The following is a 17,474-nucleotide window of genomic DNA, read 5'->3' as shown; positions in this document are numbered from 1 at the left end:
GATGTAACTTGTAATCCCTGAAAGGAAGCGCATAGCATTTGAAATCAGCAACCTGAAGTGCTCAAATAATAAATATTTGACTAAGGATAAAAGTTCCATTAATCATACTCAAATTCATCTGCCTGAACTCCACCTGTTACAGGTTTCACTGCCACATGGGTCATTTTCTTTTGCCAAAGGAAGAAGGGAGTTTAGGTAAACAGTGAAAGAGAACGAGAGGGATAGAATAATTCTTTCCTTATAACTACAAACAAACCAGAAAACACAAAATCTCAGTGGCTTCTCTATTTTCAATGTTTCTTTGCATCTCTGCCAAACAAGCATTTAAAACGTTGGACAGTAGTTATGAAAAGCAGCTTATGAAAGTTGTTAGTGAAAAATAAACAAATGAAATCTATATGAACTTTATCTTCACAAGTAATTTCTCAGTTCTTTTTTTTTCATGTCTTAACAGCACCGAGTCATCGCACATTTTACATAAGCACACAGACACTGAAGACATATGGATTACATCAGGCTCCTCAAGAAATAACTCGATATATGCTTTTCTTTTAGAAAAGGTCTGCTTTTCTATCTTGCTTGTTGCTATGAAGATGAATTAAGCACCTTTTCTGTCCCTTTCCTGCACCTTCTATCAGAGATATTTCTCTTTTTCAGCCCTCGATTTTTCTTTTAGACTCATCTTCCTAGATTCTTTAAAGTGTGAACAGGGAAGAGACCACTGGACAGTGAGTCCAGAGACCTTAGCTCTTCCATGAATGTGCCACGTGGCCGAGGGAAGTGGTTCACCATCTGTGGGCTTCAATGTCCAACTGACAGAGTGAGCAGTTGAATTCCCAGGTTCCTTCTGATTCTGACATTTTGTTTGCAAATATCATACTATTTTATTCTCAGGCAACAAAGAACAGACAAGCTATCTACAAAGTTGATCAGTAGCAAAGTATGAAAAATTTACCAGCCTATAATTATTTTACCAGCTTCATCTAATCTCTTCATTCTGCATTATTTCTGATCCACTTCCTCCATTCATCTCTACTCTGAAAGGCTGCATTCGTTAAACTGCTAGAAAAAATTTCTTTGGCTCTGTTTTTGGTTCAGACTGTGTTCAGGATATTAATTTTGTTGTTTATTTCCCCTCAGATAACTGGAGAGCCAGAACACTATATTCTTTGGGAGGCATCATTTTCTCATCTGATATTTCTGTAGATTGTTCACCTGATATTTCTTGAAACTCAAGAAAACTTGGCACAATAATTCCTCAAATACTTTAGTTTTATGTGAATGTAACTCAGAGTCACTTCTTAAAATTTATAAGAAAGACATTTTAGAAGATTGAAATTATTTAGCCGAGTCATAATGATGCTAATTTTGGGGAGAAGTTAGGATATAAATTTCCTAGACTTGTTTAGATAGAGCACCCCATGAGGTACAAATCAGTGCATAAAGAATATGGAACATAACAACAGAGCAGCAAGTAATGAGATCACGTGCAGTCCTCTGGACTCACTGTTATGCTACATTGGATATCCTTCCTATGTAAACTCCCAGATTCATCAGAAAGCAAAATAAGGTTTCATAAATGTAACCAACACATAACAGCAGAATGTGAAAGATAAGAAAACCCACACGCAACAGGTATAGTTGCGGTGCTAAATCCTAAAGAACTGTGAATTTGAAGGCTTAAAGATGCAGTTCACACTCCACACTCTTTGTAACTTGCCTGAGAGGTTTCCCCGGCCTGCTTGCCCTGTAAATTTCGAGCTGACGCACGAATGTTAGCTCTGCGTCATACAGAACCACGTATCTTGGCTCTACTTCGTGGAGTACCCTCGTCAGAGCGTAGGGGTCGCTACAACCCAGAAGTGGGTGGATGATGGTGAGGGGGTCTTTCAGAATTCCATAAGCGGCATCCGATGACAAGTTTAAATCAAACTCCTCGTGCTTGATTTCTTCTAAGCAGCTCTCTGGGCTGCTGCATAAGTCTCTAGGGTATCCTTCTTTGCTATCCCCTTCCTCTTCAAGTTCTTCAGGTTTCTCCATCATCTGCGTTAACGTTAACTTTCGTTTTTTCTTTTTGAGAGCCCTTTCTTTGGTAGGAGCTCTTTCTTTGTTTTGGGGGTCTTTGGGTCTTTTGTTAGATTTCACAGTTCTCTTTGCACCATCCTCCTTTCTGAAAGTCACCCACACTTCTTCAGCTTTGCTATCCTTCTCAAAGGCTTTCCTGTAGAGCCTCAGCAAGAAGGCCTCTGCTCCCATAGTGATATACTCTCTTAGCTGGGAACACGTTCGGTCATCACTTGCACAAATTAGTACTTGACCTAAAATTAGAGAACAATATTATGTCACTATTCCCCATGGGCCCCCTCACCCCTTTCCTCACAAGGAAGACACATTTTTATCTCTTGGTGCTAAATTTGTTTAAAAGGGGTCTTAGATGCAGGATCATGTAAAACTTTAAGTAAAGTTGAAGCCAGAAATATTTAATCTTATGAAAGTATAGCCATTGTATAATGGAGGCTTTTAAAAAGTTCTTTTTAATTAATAATTCCCAGAGAATCTTATACACCAAAATAAATTCCAAGTGGATTACAGAGTCAAATGTTAAAGATTAAATTATAAAAAAAAAAAAAAAGGTGACTCTTTTTAATCTGTCTGGCTACAGATGATTTTCTAGACTTAAAAGCAACAGAAAAAAATCTCAGGAAGATCGGTATCTATAAGTTAAGACTGACTCTATAAGAATAAAACACTGTGCATTAAAAAACAAAAGACAAAAAAAGAACGTTATGCAACAATGATAAATGTTAATATCTTTACTGTGTAAAAAGATGATATAAAGTAAGGACATAGCCTAAGTTGGCAAAGAAAACTAAGACAGAAGAGGAAATGCATTTGAGAAAATACTGAGCCTATCAAACATCAAAACTTAAAACAAGATAATATTTTTCTCCAATCAAATTGATAAATTATACATATACTAGAGCAGGCATCCTCAAACTACGGCCCACAGGCCACATGTGGGTGTTTTCGCCGTTTTGTTTTTTTACTTCAAAATAAGATATGTGCAGTGTACATAGGAATTTGTTCATAGTTTTTTTTAAACTATAGTCTGGCCCTCGAACGGTCTGAGGGACAGTGAACTGGCCCCCTGTTTAAAAAGTTGGAGGACCCCTGTACTAGAGGCTCGATGCATGACATTTGTGTACTGGGGGGGTTGGGGGGGTGGCCTTCCTCAGCTTGGCCTGTGCCCTCTGGCTGGCGAGCTTGGCTTCTGGTTGAGCGACACTCCCCCTGTGGGAGCGCACTGACCACCAGGGGGAAGCTCCTGCGTTAAGCGACACTCCCCCTGGTGGTCAGTGCGCATCATAGCGACTGGTTGTTCTGCCATTGGGTCAATTTGCATATTAGCCTTTTATTATATAGGATGTGCACATATATACACAAATAGACAGACTCTCTAGTCATTGTTACCTAAGTGAAAAAGAAATAAACTCTTATACTGCTAGAAGAAACAGAAGTTGATAAAAACTTTTTGTAAATCAATGTGGTAATATGTCTCAAGAACTTTAAAAATGTTAGTATCATTTGACTCATCAATTCTATATCCAGAAATTTCATCTACATATGACTTTATCAAAGTGAAATAGAAGATACAGGAAAAGAAGGCTGGAAGGAATTTCGTACACCAGGCCTCTAGTTTACTAATAAAAGGATTGTGTGCTTGCCTTTATTGCTTTGCAGGATTTCAAAGACTCAATTAGTTTAAAAATCTAGTTTTCTTTTACCTTCTGTTTGGCTTTATTTTTTTAATTTAGCTCAAGCTTAGTCTATGTTAATCTAGTATACTCATGTTTGAAGAAAGCAGCCCTGAAAGTTGGAATTTTTGTAAGGCTAAGTCAATGTCACTCCATATAATAGTCTAGGCTTCCCTGAAAAGATACTTGCTGAGAAAATAAAACGTAAGACCCTTTAGCTTCCTCCTTGTGGATTCCAGATTTCAAGCCTGGTAAATATATATGTGGAGATTAGCTGTGTCTTTAAATAGAATTCCTGAGAACCCAACCAGTAAAAGAACCTGCTTTCATGAATACACAGTGATTTAACCTGGAGAAAGTCATAGAGATAGGGGGTTGCTGCTAGATTTCTGTGTTCATTTGGCATTTATTCTTCTACATTTTATAAACACAGTAGTAAGCTATTTTTAAAGAGCTAATAAAAAAGACTCATTGGTTTGATTTTTGAAAGCAGATGTCAGCATCTCCTTTTCCTACCTGGACCACCAAGGGCTTCACTCTCGGAATTTTCTGCCTCAATTTCTTTCAGTACTTCAGTCAGCGCTTCCCACTTTGGGTTGCTTTCTAGGACCAGTTCCTTTTTTGTTTCTGTATATAAATAAAAGATAATATCATTCTATGTGCCAATTTTTACCCACAAAGTGTTCTGAAGATTTTCAAATCAATAGATAATACAAGCATTACTCCATAAGCCCATTCCTTTGAGCTTCCTCCATAATGCCAGGGAGAATCTGTTTCCTTGAAAAAAGTCTCTTTGTGGTTTAAATCAAAGGCACTTCAAACCAACATTAATTCAAGTTTCATAATGCCTTGCTAGAAAGTGATATTCATGGTCACTAATAAGAGATAAGTCTGTGTTAGTTGTCAATTGTGATGCTATATATGACCTGCTATACAGAACAATCAGTAGAAAGTAACAGTATTCCTTGTTTCTAAAATCCCCATGATTTTCACAGTCCTGAACATAAAATAGAAGTAGACAACAGTCAAACTTTTATTTCACAACACTAATACGTTTAATTAAGTTTTAAGATAGATCTTTGTACTAGAAAGTAAGCATTAACCTTATCCCATGCCTTAAGAAATCAATGATTTTTGTTGTTGAGCTGTATGAGTTCTTTACATATTTTGGATATTTGCCCCTTATCAAAGATATCGTTTGCAAATATCTTCTCCCATTCAGTCGGTTGCCTTTTTGTTCTGTCGATGGTTTCTTCTGTGCAGAAACTTTTTAGTTTGGTGTAGGTTGAGAGTATCATGCTCAGTAAAATAAGTCAGATGGAAAAGGACAAGAACCATATGATTTCACTCACACGTGGGATATAAAACAAAAGAACAAACAAAACAAACAAACTTACAGACACAGACAACAGTATGGTGGTTATCAGAGGGACAAGAGGTCAAATATATGGTGATGAAAGGAGACTACGCAATGCAGTATACAGATGATGTATTATAGAATTGTACACCTGAAACTTATTGGTATTATTAACCAACATTACACCAATAAATTTAATTTTAAAAACATGATATTAATTACATTGGAATAAAATCTGTATTTGCCTCATTCTAGTATATTTATGTTCTCTAAAAACTAAAGGGATGTTAAAATGTTCCACTAAGACTTTAAGTGCCCCAAATAGTAATTACTCTGAAGTTAAAATAAAAATCTATACTCCTTATGCAGCAGTAAGAATACACTCGATTGATACTTGGCATTTGTTACTTTGAATTCTTTGGTAATGGATTCTAAGGATTTTCCATGGTGAATACTTTTTTCTTTTGTTTGTTTTTTGCCATGGTGAATACTTTTAACATACATTACATATAACCTACACTTAACAGACAGGTACACATTTTCACATGGCCAAAAAAGATTTAAAATTTCAGTGTAACTTGATAAGCAATTCCACACCAAATACTGAAATAAAAGACACATTTAAAGACTCAAGCCTACAAGATACCTTGCTCTTCTTTAATCTCCATTTTTTCGGACATTTTGCCTTTTTTACTCATTTTGGCATCTGGAACACGATAAACCCTTGCTCGAGCATTTACAAACATCGAGGTGCTGGAGTCAAGAAACAGCCAACCTAATATAAAGAGTTAAAAAACAAACAACAAAAAACCTTAAAATTTTGAAGAATCTCTGATGGTCCCATGATCTATATATACACCTGGCTGCCATCTTGTTCTCTGAACTACACCTTCCCTCCTCCTGTGGCCTCTGTCACGGTTTGGTTAGACCAGTGGTTTTCAAAGTGTGGCCTACAGGCTCTTGGGGGACCCCAACACATTTTCAGGGGGTCTAGCTTCATAATAATATAACTATTCTCATAATAATACTAACTCATGATTTGACTTTTTCCCACTGCATTGACATTTCCTATGATGGTGCAAAAGCGTTAGTACGTAACACTGCTGGTGCCTAAGCACCTCAAGGCAGTGGAACCAAAGTGTACCAACCATCAATGTATTCTTCATTTCAATGCATTTGCAGTTTATCACTCAAGAATGTCCCTGATGAAGCAGTAAAAATTGTGAATCGTATTAAATCTTGGCCTCAGGGGCCCATGGACCATACTTTGAGAATCACCCGCCTAGGCTACAACAGTGAGGGAAGGATGTGACTGATAGCAGAGCAAGATAGTGCCCAGTCATATGTGCATGCTATGTTTCCTTACAAATAGCTCATCTTTGGTCTTCAGCACTCTAGCTGATGAAACCCCATACTGCCTTACTGTTTCTGCATTGAAAATGAATTTTAAATTCTTAACAACTAACCTTCCAGAATGCAAGCTATTTCTAGGTTGGGAACTGCTTGTATTATACAGATTTTTTTCTAGAAATAAAATTGCCCAGAATGGATATGAATATTTATTATTATAGAGAACAGAAGTTAAGTAGGCGGAAACATTAGCTATCAATAAAACCTATATCCTTGCGCTAGGAATGTAAAATGTAATTTGAAGCCTTAGTATATCATGTAGGTGAATATAGCACTCCCCACACCTGATTCCTCAACAAAACCCAGAACTATATTCAAATCAGCTTCTAGGAGAATATTAGTATTTTTATCTCCTACCTGAATTTTGACCAAAAGCCTTCTCTGTTGCTCTCAGGGATTCCAGAAGATTAAGAAATGTGATGCAATCATACTGAGAGAGATATTGAAGTAAAGTTCGTAATATTTTCAAATCCTGAACCAAGGATTTGGTCTTGGCTCCAAGCTGGTGCCACAAAGGATCCAGATAATGGCGGATTGTCTAAAACAAGAGTAAGATTTAGTATTGCTAAAATATGTTCAGTATAGCTATTATTAATACAGATTATACTTTCAAAACATCATCCCCTATATACCTAAAAGATGATTAAAATGATGTTATGTATATTTTATCACAATAAAAATATCCAAAATATTATCATCCAAGGAAGTGGATAGAAATTTCAGTTCATAAGATTCTAAAAATAATGTTTAATTTTTCAAATACAATCCAGAGTGCCTCATCAGTAGAATCTTTATAATCAGATAGAGTCAATTCATAATTGTCCATATGTACAGTTTTAATCAGAAGAGAAAATGCCTGATAAACATCAGATAATTAATGATTTCTTTTTAGGAAGAGTCAAAGCATGTAGCTCAGACATTCAATTTCTGCCAAGTTCAGCTGTGACCTTATCCTGGATTGATAAAGTTGTGGGGTCCAGTTGGACAATGGAGCAGAGGGCACAAACCAGGGAAACTACATGGCATTAAATTAAATAATTGTATCTTAATTTGTTGGTGCAAAAGATCTTAGCTCTTTTTTTTTTTTTTTAAGTGTGATTCATGGATGGGCAAATAGTGTTAAATTACTGACTAAACTGTTAAATTGACTAAATTGTTAAATTAACAAACTGACTAAATTTGAATATTATTTTAAAATATATTTTTATTGATTTTGAGAAGAAGGGAGAGGGAGAGAGAGATAGAAACATCAATGATGAGAGGGAATCATTGATTGGCTGCCTCCTGCTCACCCCAGACTGGGGATCGAGCCCACAACCCGGATGCCCTAACCAGGAATTGAACTGTGACCTTCTGGTTCATAGGTCAATGCTCAACCACTGAGCCACACCGGCTGGGCTTGATTATTTTTTAAGATAATAAAAAGTTGACTAAAACACACAACAACTTTATGTACTGTAAATACAGTGCAGGTATCTACACATCCACAGCTATATACATGAACACTTCCTTCACAAACTCACTCTGTAACTAAAACGGATAATACTGGCAGCATGACATGGAAGCAGTATCACTACATGGCATCTTATCTAACAAATTTATTGTCCAAACTAGGATTCCAGTAAAAATGAAATTATACTATTAATAATTATTCTATAATAACAGGCAGATACCGGAACTGTTCTAGACAAACTGGGACATGTAACGCCTGTCTCTTTTGTAAAATCATCTATAAGAGTTAAATTTTCTAACAAGATGCATGTTATAGCTATATTTAGTTTGGTTACTAAAAGAATACCTAAAACAATACTTTGACTATTACTAGCCAGGGGATGTTAAACAGAAAGTTAGTGCAAAACATACTAGATTATGTTTTGTTTTTCTAAGGATATAGACATTCTATTAAAAGAAGGGTTTTTTTTGTGTGTGTGTGTGTGGTTTCACCACACACTAAATTTTAATAAGCTTTACTTTATTAACAGAGGAAATTCATTTTATGTATCATTACTTCACAGTAAAAGATATGATTTTTTTTGAGAATCAAATAAATGAGGATTTAAATTTTTCATTTTTTATAACTACTCTGTCTTACTTCCAGTGACAAAGAAACTGATTTAGAATTTTAAAGAAAGGAACTTAGTCTACCAAAATATGAAAAAAAAAAAAAAAAAGGTGCCTGGAATCCTTAAAGAGTGAGCATTTTACGAATCTACAATTCAGTCTCAGACATTTACCTATCTGTATTAATATTAACCTATGATGAAAAAATTAGAAAATTCCTTGAACTAAAGTCCTACCATTTTCTCAATTCAGAATGTAACTTTAAGACAACAAATTTCACATTCCTCAGTAATGAAAACTCATCCAAATTATTTTTACTCTAAACAAGAGATTATACATTCTGAAGCAGTCTTATGTAAAACTCTTCTACCTGTAGATATCTGAATGCTGTCATTTAAAAGCAAAAAGGTTATTTATGCTCCTCTTAATTATATTTAAAATGAGATAATCACTGCAAAATCAGAATTGTGCTTATATGCCAATCCACGTATTTTACTACAAATGATTACTTTCCAGTAAACCAAAGACGCTATCTGTACTTTAAATCAACTCCAATTTAATTATAAACAACAGCAAATTCCTATGAAGAACACCGCAAATATTAAAATATCTGGCATTCTTTAAAATTATAACAACAAACTGTGCTTAAAAAGGAAAAGAAATAGAGTACCTTGTCAAAGGGTTTTCCAATAGCATTTTCTAAAGACAAATCTTCGACTTCCAGCGACGGGTTATGACATTTTAGTTCCTTTAGACATGCATTTAAAATGTCCAGTATAGCAGTCTGTATGGCAAGCATGGCAGGTGTCATAGAAACATGAATTTCTACGACTTCAGGTTTGTGCTGCTCTAAAAACGAGTTTACCGCTACATGGAACCTAAAGGGACAAATATTTTTCAAATATTTTCTAGAGTTTCAACAGCTATGTATTTCTGGTCTCGGTTTAATTTTCTAATTTTTTAAAATGCAATTAAGAAACAAACAAAATAGAAAGCAAAATGACAGTGTTTTCAGAAATACTTTTAACCTTCATGAATGAAAATTATTCAAATAAAGCAGGGGTCAGTAAACTATGGTCTGGGCCAGTGGTCGGCAAACTCATCAGTCAACAGAGCCAAATATCAACAGTACAACGATTGACATTTCTTTTGAGAGCCAAATTTTTAAACTTAAACTTCTTCTAATGCCACTTCTTCAAAATAGACTCGCCCAGGCCGTGGTATTTTGTGGAAGAGCCACACTCAAGGGGCCAAAGAGCTGCATGTGGCTCGCGAGCCGCAGTTTGCCGACCACGGGTCTGGGCTAACTCCTGGGCCTATTTTTAAAAAACATGTTTTCATTGATTTTTAGGGAGAGGAAAAGAGAGGGAGAGAGAAACATTACTATGAGAGAGAAACATTGATTGGTTGCCTCCTGTATGCACTGCAACTGGGAACCGAACCCAAAACCTGGGCATGTGCCCTGACCAGGAATCGAACGGGCAACCTTTTGGTGCACTGGATGATGCTCAACCAACTGAGCCACAGCAGCCAGGACTGGGCCTATGTTTATAAATGGTCTTACTGGGACATAGCCATGCCCATGGTTCATGTATTGTCTATGGCTACTTTCATGCTAGGACAGTAGAGTTGAATAACCAACAGACCACATGGCCCACAAAACTTAAATCTTTACAAACTGGCCTCTTTCAGGAAAAGTTTGTGGATACCCAAAATAAGGTATAATCAAGAAACAAAAAAGACAACAACTACTCTTAAATACTATAAAGTGTAACCAAAATACCTATTAGCATAGGTTGCAAAATGTTTGAAAACTGTTTCTTTCCTAGAAATTTACTGAAATTCTTCAAAATCTTTGGGCATTATTTCCCTGATGGGTTATTTTCAAAGTGGAAGTGGGCCAATAAATCTGTAGTTCACCTACAGCTACTGTGTATATGAGTCTCTAGATAGCTCTCTTGGAGTTTTATTAAGTGGATGAGAAAGGATAACATGGCTGCATTTGGATGGTTTTGATGGGCTACCAGAAAAATAACTATCAAATCTCTTTCTCCTTTTAAAAGAATCACAAATGTGGTGACCATATATTATTTATATTTGGATGCACTTGTTATGAACCTGACTAGCATGTATCAAGTCCAATTACAGTAAATTTTACACTACATTAAAGTGCAAAGTTAAATGACAGCAGAGTCTCTCAGAAATTGATCACATAATGCTATTTACCTGGGCCACAGATATAGCTTCCTTACGAAAAGATTTCTCATCACTCTTTCCACATGACAAAAACCAGTATCAAAGGCAACAGCATTGTCTGTGAAAGCTTTAATAAAGCCACGTTTGTTTTTCTGGCGAAAGAGGCGCAAGATGAATGCTTCTTGACAGGACTCGATTATTCTGTGAGCTCTATACACCAAGATGCCTGAAGGGGGAAATTATAATTTCAATTACAATTTATTGATGTAGTTTTTACAAGAATAAATGTAGTTTTTAGGCTCAGTTTCAGTCACTTATTCATCACTTTTTTCTTGAGTGCCTACTTGAGCCTGGGCAAGCACTGCTCTAGGCTGGGAGAATAGCCTCAAAGGAAGCACGTAGTCCTTATGTCACTTCTATTAAAAACATAAATAAGTAAAATATTCAGTCGGTTATAAGGAGATAAGAGCTGAAGAGAAAAAAATAAATCAGAGGAGGGGGAGTATGTGTGCAGGGTGTGGTTTGAAATTTTAGATAGGGTGGCCTCACTGAGGTCGTATGAGTCAAGGCCGATGAGGAGATGAGCCTTGCAGACTCTGTGGGCCAAGAGAGCTCCAGACAGAGGAAATCATACGAGCAAAGGCCCTGGGGTAGGGCGTGTCTGGCACAGAGAAAGCATTTCTGAAAGCTATGTGGGTTACTAATTCTCCTTTTATTGTGAATGAGATGTGGACTACACAAGATCGCTGCATTTTAGAAGTTTCGGCAATATCTGCATCACCTATTAAAATAATTCAATTTTCAGAATCAGAGTATTCTATTGAGAGGTAAATTAGTCCAGTTAAAATAAACACTTTTAATGAGTATGTTTAATACATACTTTTTTTTTTTTTTTTTTTTGGTGTGGGTGTGGTGATAACACCTCTGAATCACAAAAACACGGACAATTATACATGTTTCCTTATTTATAAAACAAGCACTGGACCAGATGATCTTTCATATATATATAGAATTTTGTTGTGGTATGATTAGTGATAAATTAGGGACAGACATGAGATGGTAAAAGAATGCATAGACATCATTTCTGGGTCAAAAACTCAATTATTCTATGATGATTCTCAGCCTTGTAGACGTAAACCAAGCCTGTTATATATAGTCTTATATATATTTGCTATAAATGCACTTGCACATTTTTGCCCCAGTTGTCATCACTTCTAGTTTCTAGAAAATGACACCAATTGCAATATATGACCCTTCTAGTAGTTCAATAAATTCAATTCAGATTCTACTATTTTAGTGTTTAAATTTTGGATCATGGTGGATGGAGCTAACATTTATTTGCCTAAGCCAGTGATGGGCAACCTTTTGAGCTTGGTGTGTCAAACTTCGCCAAAAAACTGAGCATAACTCGGGTAGTGTGTCACTTTGAGGAAAAAAACATTATTTCGCAAATGTTTCATCCTCAGGAGCAGCAAATGTTTCATCCTCGGCATGCGGGCGCCTCAGCAGCCGCGTGTCATCAGAAATGGCTACGCGTGTCAGTGCTGACACACGTGTCATAGGTTCGCCATCACTGGCCTAAGCAAATCGTTTTTCAAATATGGTAAAAATTAATAGTATTATTTAAGAATTTGTAAACAAAGGATTTTCAATCACTCCAGTACATGTACATAATTAATTTACTACTCAGAAAAGATTCTGTACCTAGTAGGTGGGTTTTTCCAAGTACTCTACTGGGCCACATTTGCTGGCCTGGATTGAAATATTATATACAATTAAAAATTCCTTCTAAAGAAAAGGTGAACCTCAATTTAAGAAAACGCTGTGCTCTAACAGGCTGTCATTTTTTTGGAGCCCAATAGAGGAAGGAGAAAAGAACTAATATCCGAGGCCCTGGGGTTAGGCACTTTTATAGAGTTTTATTTAATTTAATCCTCACAATAATTCTATGAGGTAGGCATTATTATGAGACCAGGAAAGAGAAGCGACTTAATTAATGTCATCCAACAAGTAATGGGAGACCAAAGATTCCAAAACCCAGTTTTTCCTACCAAGTGACACCATCGGAGAACCCCACTTTTTAAAAAAAGAAATAAAAACAACACAAGCAGGTCATATTTCTGGGGCAATTCTAATCCCATAAAAGCGTACTGATTTTTTTTGTGCTCCCATAACATCTTGTATCTCACCTCATACTGTACTGTAAATATTTTTTTTACGTCGGTCTCCTCCACTAAACTGCCTGAGGACAGGAACATTCACAACACAGTAATCACAGAATGCTTACTATGTGCCATGCACAATGCTAAGAGTTTTACATAGGTTATCTCATTTCACCCTGACAATAATCCTAGAAGGAAGGTAGTATTACTGCCTCCAATTTACAGATGAGTTACTGGGTCATACAGAAATTAACTTTTAATTAGAAACTGCGTATAAGCTCTACTTTGGACGTTTATTGGACTCAGATTGCTTAAGTAGGTTGAAGTATTATTGAAAGAGCAATACTGACATCTGGTGGTGGTTTCAAGATTTTTTTTTTTCATTTTATCAACCTAAAAAATAAAGACAAAACAACTTACAGGAAAGGTGCAAACAGTAAAAGACGTTATGATCTATCAAGATTTCTGGTTATAAAATACCAATATACTTTTAAAATATTATTTATTAAGTGTTTTCTTACATACCAGGCACTAATACTAAGCAATTAAGAAATGAGAAAACTGGAACTCATGAAAAAAATTAATGAAAAATTAAGTAACTTGCTTGTAAGCAGTGGCATTACCAAAGTCAGGTGATTCTGACTGCACGGTCTGTGCCACAGCTTATAACAATCAGCTCACCATGAGCCATAAAAAGAATGCATTCTTATGTTTATTCATTAAATATTTTTTGAGGGTCTCCTAGGTTCAGAGCAATATGATGGACAAAGTGGGAAGTACAATTATGAATTTCCTAAGTCTCTCTGCCCTCCAAAAGTTCACTGCAGATCACAGTACACCCAACAAATTCATCATTCATCCAACAAATACGTGTTTAGTACCTGCTGTGTACCAGTTACTTGGAGCCGGGGATGAACAAGTTGTTCCTTGTGCCTACAAAGCTTGTTCTCTCATGAGCCAGACAGACAAATAAGCAAATATTATAAGGTGTTCTGAGTGCTATGAGAAGCACAGGATAACCTGAGGTCACAGAGGTAGAGCCTCTAAATTAGTTTTGGGGAAATCAGAAAAGGTTTCTAAAAAAACAAATAATAGTAATTCCTTTTCTATATTAATTCTAGCTAAGAAACCATTCTTCTCAACATAATTAAGCAACTATTTGGTCTAATCCACATCATGAGAAAAAATACTCTTTAAAGAGGAAAACCAAATATTGTAGGAAATATACAAAGAACATTTATAAACATTTCAAGTCTGATTAGGTCCTAAAAGCAAATGCCATCCAATTACCACGTTATTTACTGAATATGAGCTTAGAAAACAAGGAAAAGTCAGTCTCACATTTATTTGTTTACTTATTCAGGCCACAAATATTTACTGAGCATCTATAATGTGTCAGACATTGTGCTAATGGCTAAAAGGACAATGTTGAGAAAATACATACAATGCTACTCACAAGAAGGTTCTAGCTTAGAGTAGTTTAGCAGAGGGGACAGACACACGAAAAAGGCAAATTTATATATGATAAAATTTCAAATTCTTACCAGTAATTAAATCTGAAGGTATTCTATCAGTCAAAAAATCAACCACAAGTATTCGACTGGTTGCAAATATCACACCTCCTTGTGTGTAAACCTCATAGCGACCATTGCTTGCGATTTCATTAGTTACGCGGCGAGGGAGGTGTTCCACTCCTTCTATCTTCAGCTGATTGATAAAATACTCCTACACCAAAAGAAACCCAGTTAGCAGGCTGTTTCATACAAGGGGCAGTTTTTAGGAGGCTGCAGGGACTTGTCTGTTAAATGATCCGCTGCTTTCCTCAGCGATAAGGAGCTTACATTAATCATGCAGATACAAACTAAGTCGCTACTGGATGTTGATCAACCAGCCAGCCTGCACTTCACTAGGGTTTTCGTGTTTGTGTTTTGTTTTGAGGCTCACACGAAGGAATCATTGCACGTGTTATTAGCATTTTAATAATGATTTAAAAAAAAAAAAAGGCTTTCAAACCCGGAGTTAAAAGACTTCTGCTCCCTAGAAAGAAAAAAAAATACTTCCCACCAAAGCCAGGTTTGTACCAGTGAGAAGATATCCAGGGGTATCTTCCCAGGCAATGTGTGCATTATTAGTTCGGTCAAGATCCTCCCTAGAGGGAATTTCATCATCATGTCAATGGGGGTACACCTTCAGTTCAGTACCGCCTTTACTGGGGCCTGGGGGTGGGGCTGCGTGGTGCTAAGGCCTCCGTCAAGCACAGGTGATGCCTAGGTGGATGGCACGGGATCCCTGCCCTCAAGGAGACTGTGGTCCCTCTTCCCAGCTGACGTGTCCCTCCTGCCACCTGCTCTGTCTCCGGCTCATCAGCCTTGTCCGACCAGACCCGGCCGCGTCACCTCTCAACACGCCCAGCACAGGTGTATCCCCCTCCTCAACCCCGGGTCCCCTTCCCCAATATCCTCAGCTTCCAGCTCCCTCCCGCCCCCTCTGATCCTAGGCCCGCCTCCCACAGCTCCGGTGAACCTTAGTCCCTCCTCTTCCCCACAAGGTTCTCCCAGCCTCAGCATCTCTCACGGCCCCCCGCTACCCTCCGAGATTCCTCCACCCCCATTCCCACCCCTTTCCCCAATCCTACTCCTTTGACCCCAGCAAACCCTTTAAATAGCCAGCCCTGGGATTCCATCATTATTCCCATCCTCCTACAGACATCGTTTTTCTCTCTCAGGGGCCTCCCCTACTCCTGTCGGAGCCCCTCCATCGCTCTCACTGCCCTTGGTCAGGGACCTGCATCCCCCGCGGGTCCCCCCGCATCCGTGTCAGAGACCTGCATCTGCCCCAGGGCCCCTCATTCAACGCCTCCCCCATCCCGGCGTCGGGGGGCCTGCACCGCCCTCAGAGGCCTCGCATCCGCGCCGGGGCCTGCATCCGCTCGGGAGGCCCCCCATCGCTCTCGGGGTCCCCTCAGCCCTGCGCCGGCGGCCGCACCTCCTCGGCCGGCTGCGTGTTGAGCACCAGCACCAGGCACGCCGGGTGGCAGTGCAGCCGGAGGAAGTGGTAGAGGAGCCGGTCCGCGCCGAGCCCGCGGGCGCACACTACCAGCCCGTCCGCGTCCAGTAGCTCCAGCACCAGCTGCCGCTCATATTCCAGCAGCGGCGCCATAGCCGTCGGTCGAGCCGACAGTCCCCGCTCCATGGGCGCCCTTCCGGGCCGCGGCCGAACGCGGACGAAGAGAGCCGAGCCCGAGAGGACGAGCGCTGGCCGAAGGGGAACCGAGGCCGCGACGAGAATCTTCCGAAAGCAGCCGAAGAGAGCCGAGCTCCAGAACGCGAGCGCTGGAGGAAGAGGAACCGAGGCCGAGCCGTGCGTCTCCCGAAGGAAGCCGAAGAGAGCCGAGCCGAGCCGAGCCGAGCCGAGCCGAGCCGAGCCGAGCCGAGCCGAGCCGAGCCGAGCCGAGCCGAGCCGGGCCGAGCCGAGCCGAGCCGAGCCGAGCCGAGCCGAGCCGAGCCGAGCCGAGCCGAGCCGAGCCGAGCCGAGCCGAGCCGAGCCGAGCCGAGGCGACAAGTGCTGGCCGAACACAGTCCACGGGAAGCCCAATGGAGCGAAGATTCATGCAGTCATAGGAAGGTGCTAGTAGTCCAGACAGGTGCCCCCTATAAGCCTCCACCCCCAGAAGCCTTCAGTCATTCCACCTCGTCTGGTACCTCGGGTTTGAAAGTCCGGCGTCCTAGACCTGGACCTAGAAAACAAACTACCAAAAAGTAGGAGAGGAGAATGAAATTCAAGGAGTTTAAATCCCGGACTTTCACAATTGAGAAAGTTACTTGTCAATCTTCCAAGTGTTCTTGTTCTTTAAGAATGTTTTGAGTAAGTAGAATAGCTTACTAATTTCAGGGCTCTTGTTTCTCTCGGAAGGTCTCGAATACAATAAGTTATTTAAAATAAAGTCTCAACCACGCGTTCCACAGCAGCCCTGTACCACCTTCCACTAGAGGGACACCTTTGATAGTTGTTGTTCTGTATCTAGAAATGCCTGTTAACCTAATGAAAAGAATTGTTCTATGTAGAAATCTCCCCCCCCACCCCCACCTTCATTATTAGAAAATAGAAAATATAAGCCAAAATAAAAATCATTTGTTATTCTATAGTCCAGAAATAACCTCTGTAACATGAAATGTATACTTTTAATATACACTGGGTGTCCCAAAATATGTATACACACTTTAACAGCTGATAGCTCAATTTTGAAAATGAAATGTTTTTAAACAAACACTGTCTTTATAATTATTCAAAATGTGTTTATACATTTTTGGGACACCCTATATACAAATATATACACACTCTTTCACCACACAAAATTCTCTTTTTGATATGGTATAAGAAGTAACCCTGATTTAAGTTTGTCACTAACATTTGACAAACCTCTGAATATGGTGTTTAATATCCTTTCACAAAATCCTTTCATAGGGTGAGATTTTTGTAATGAGGATGCATGGTACTTATTTCCTTAATCCCTTATTAGTAAACAGTTTGTTT

At 38.8% G+C, this 17,474-nt stretch overlaps 1 protein-coding gene across 1 annotated transcript in view; it reads right to left on the bottom strand.

The window, feature by feature from the left end:
- The window catches only part of ERCC4 (ERCC excision repair 4, endonuclease catalytic subunit), a 33,925-nt gene extending 17,662 nt beyond the window's left edge, over positions 1-16,263 (bottom strand). Inside the window, exons 1-8 of the mRNA XM_008141572.3 lie at positions 15,927-16,263; positions 14,486-14,666; positions 10,810-11,005; positions 9,254-9,461; positions 6,880-7,060; positions 5,759-5,887; positions 4,272-4,382; positions 1,721-2,318 (exon numbers count right to left, since the gene is read on the bottom strand). Of these exons, the coding sequence (XP_008139794.2) occupies positions 1,721-2,318; positions 4,272-4,382; positions 5,759-5,887; positions 6,880-7,060; positions 9,254-9,461; positions 10,810-11,005; positions 14,486-14,666; positions 15,927-16,133 (1,811 nt within the window). The 5' untranslated portion in view covers positions 16,134-16,263. The remainder of the gene's footprint in view (positions 1-1,720; positions 2,319-4,271; positions 4,383-5,758; positions 5,888-6,879; positions 7,061-9,253; positions 9,462-10,809; positions 11,006-14,485; positions 14,667-15,926) is intronic.
- Positions 16,264-17,474: the final 1,211 nt, after the last annotated feature.

The sequence above is a fragment of the Eptesicus fuscus genome, chromosome 4 (genome assembly GCF_027574615.1).
Source record: "Eptesicus fuscus isolate TK198812 chromosome 4, DD_ASM_mEF_20220401, whole genome shotgun sequence".
NCBI classification, from domain to species: Eukaryota; Metazoa; Chordata; class Mammalia; order Chiroptera; family Vespertilionidae; genus Eptesicus; species Eptesicus fuscus.
Note: the sequence above shows the minus strand (reverse complement) of the source record. Positions and strands in the feature narration are given on the sequence as shown.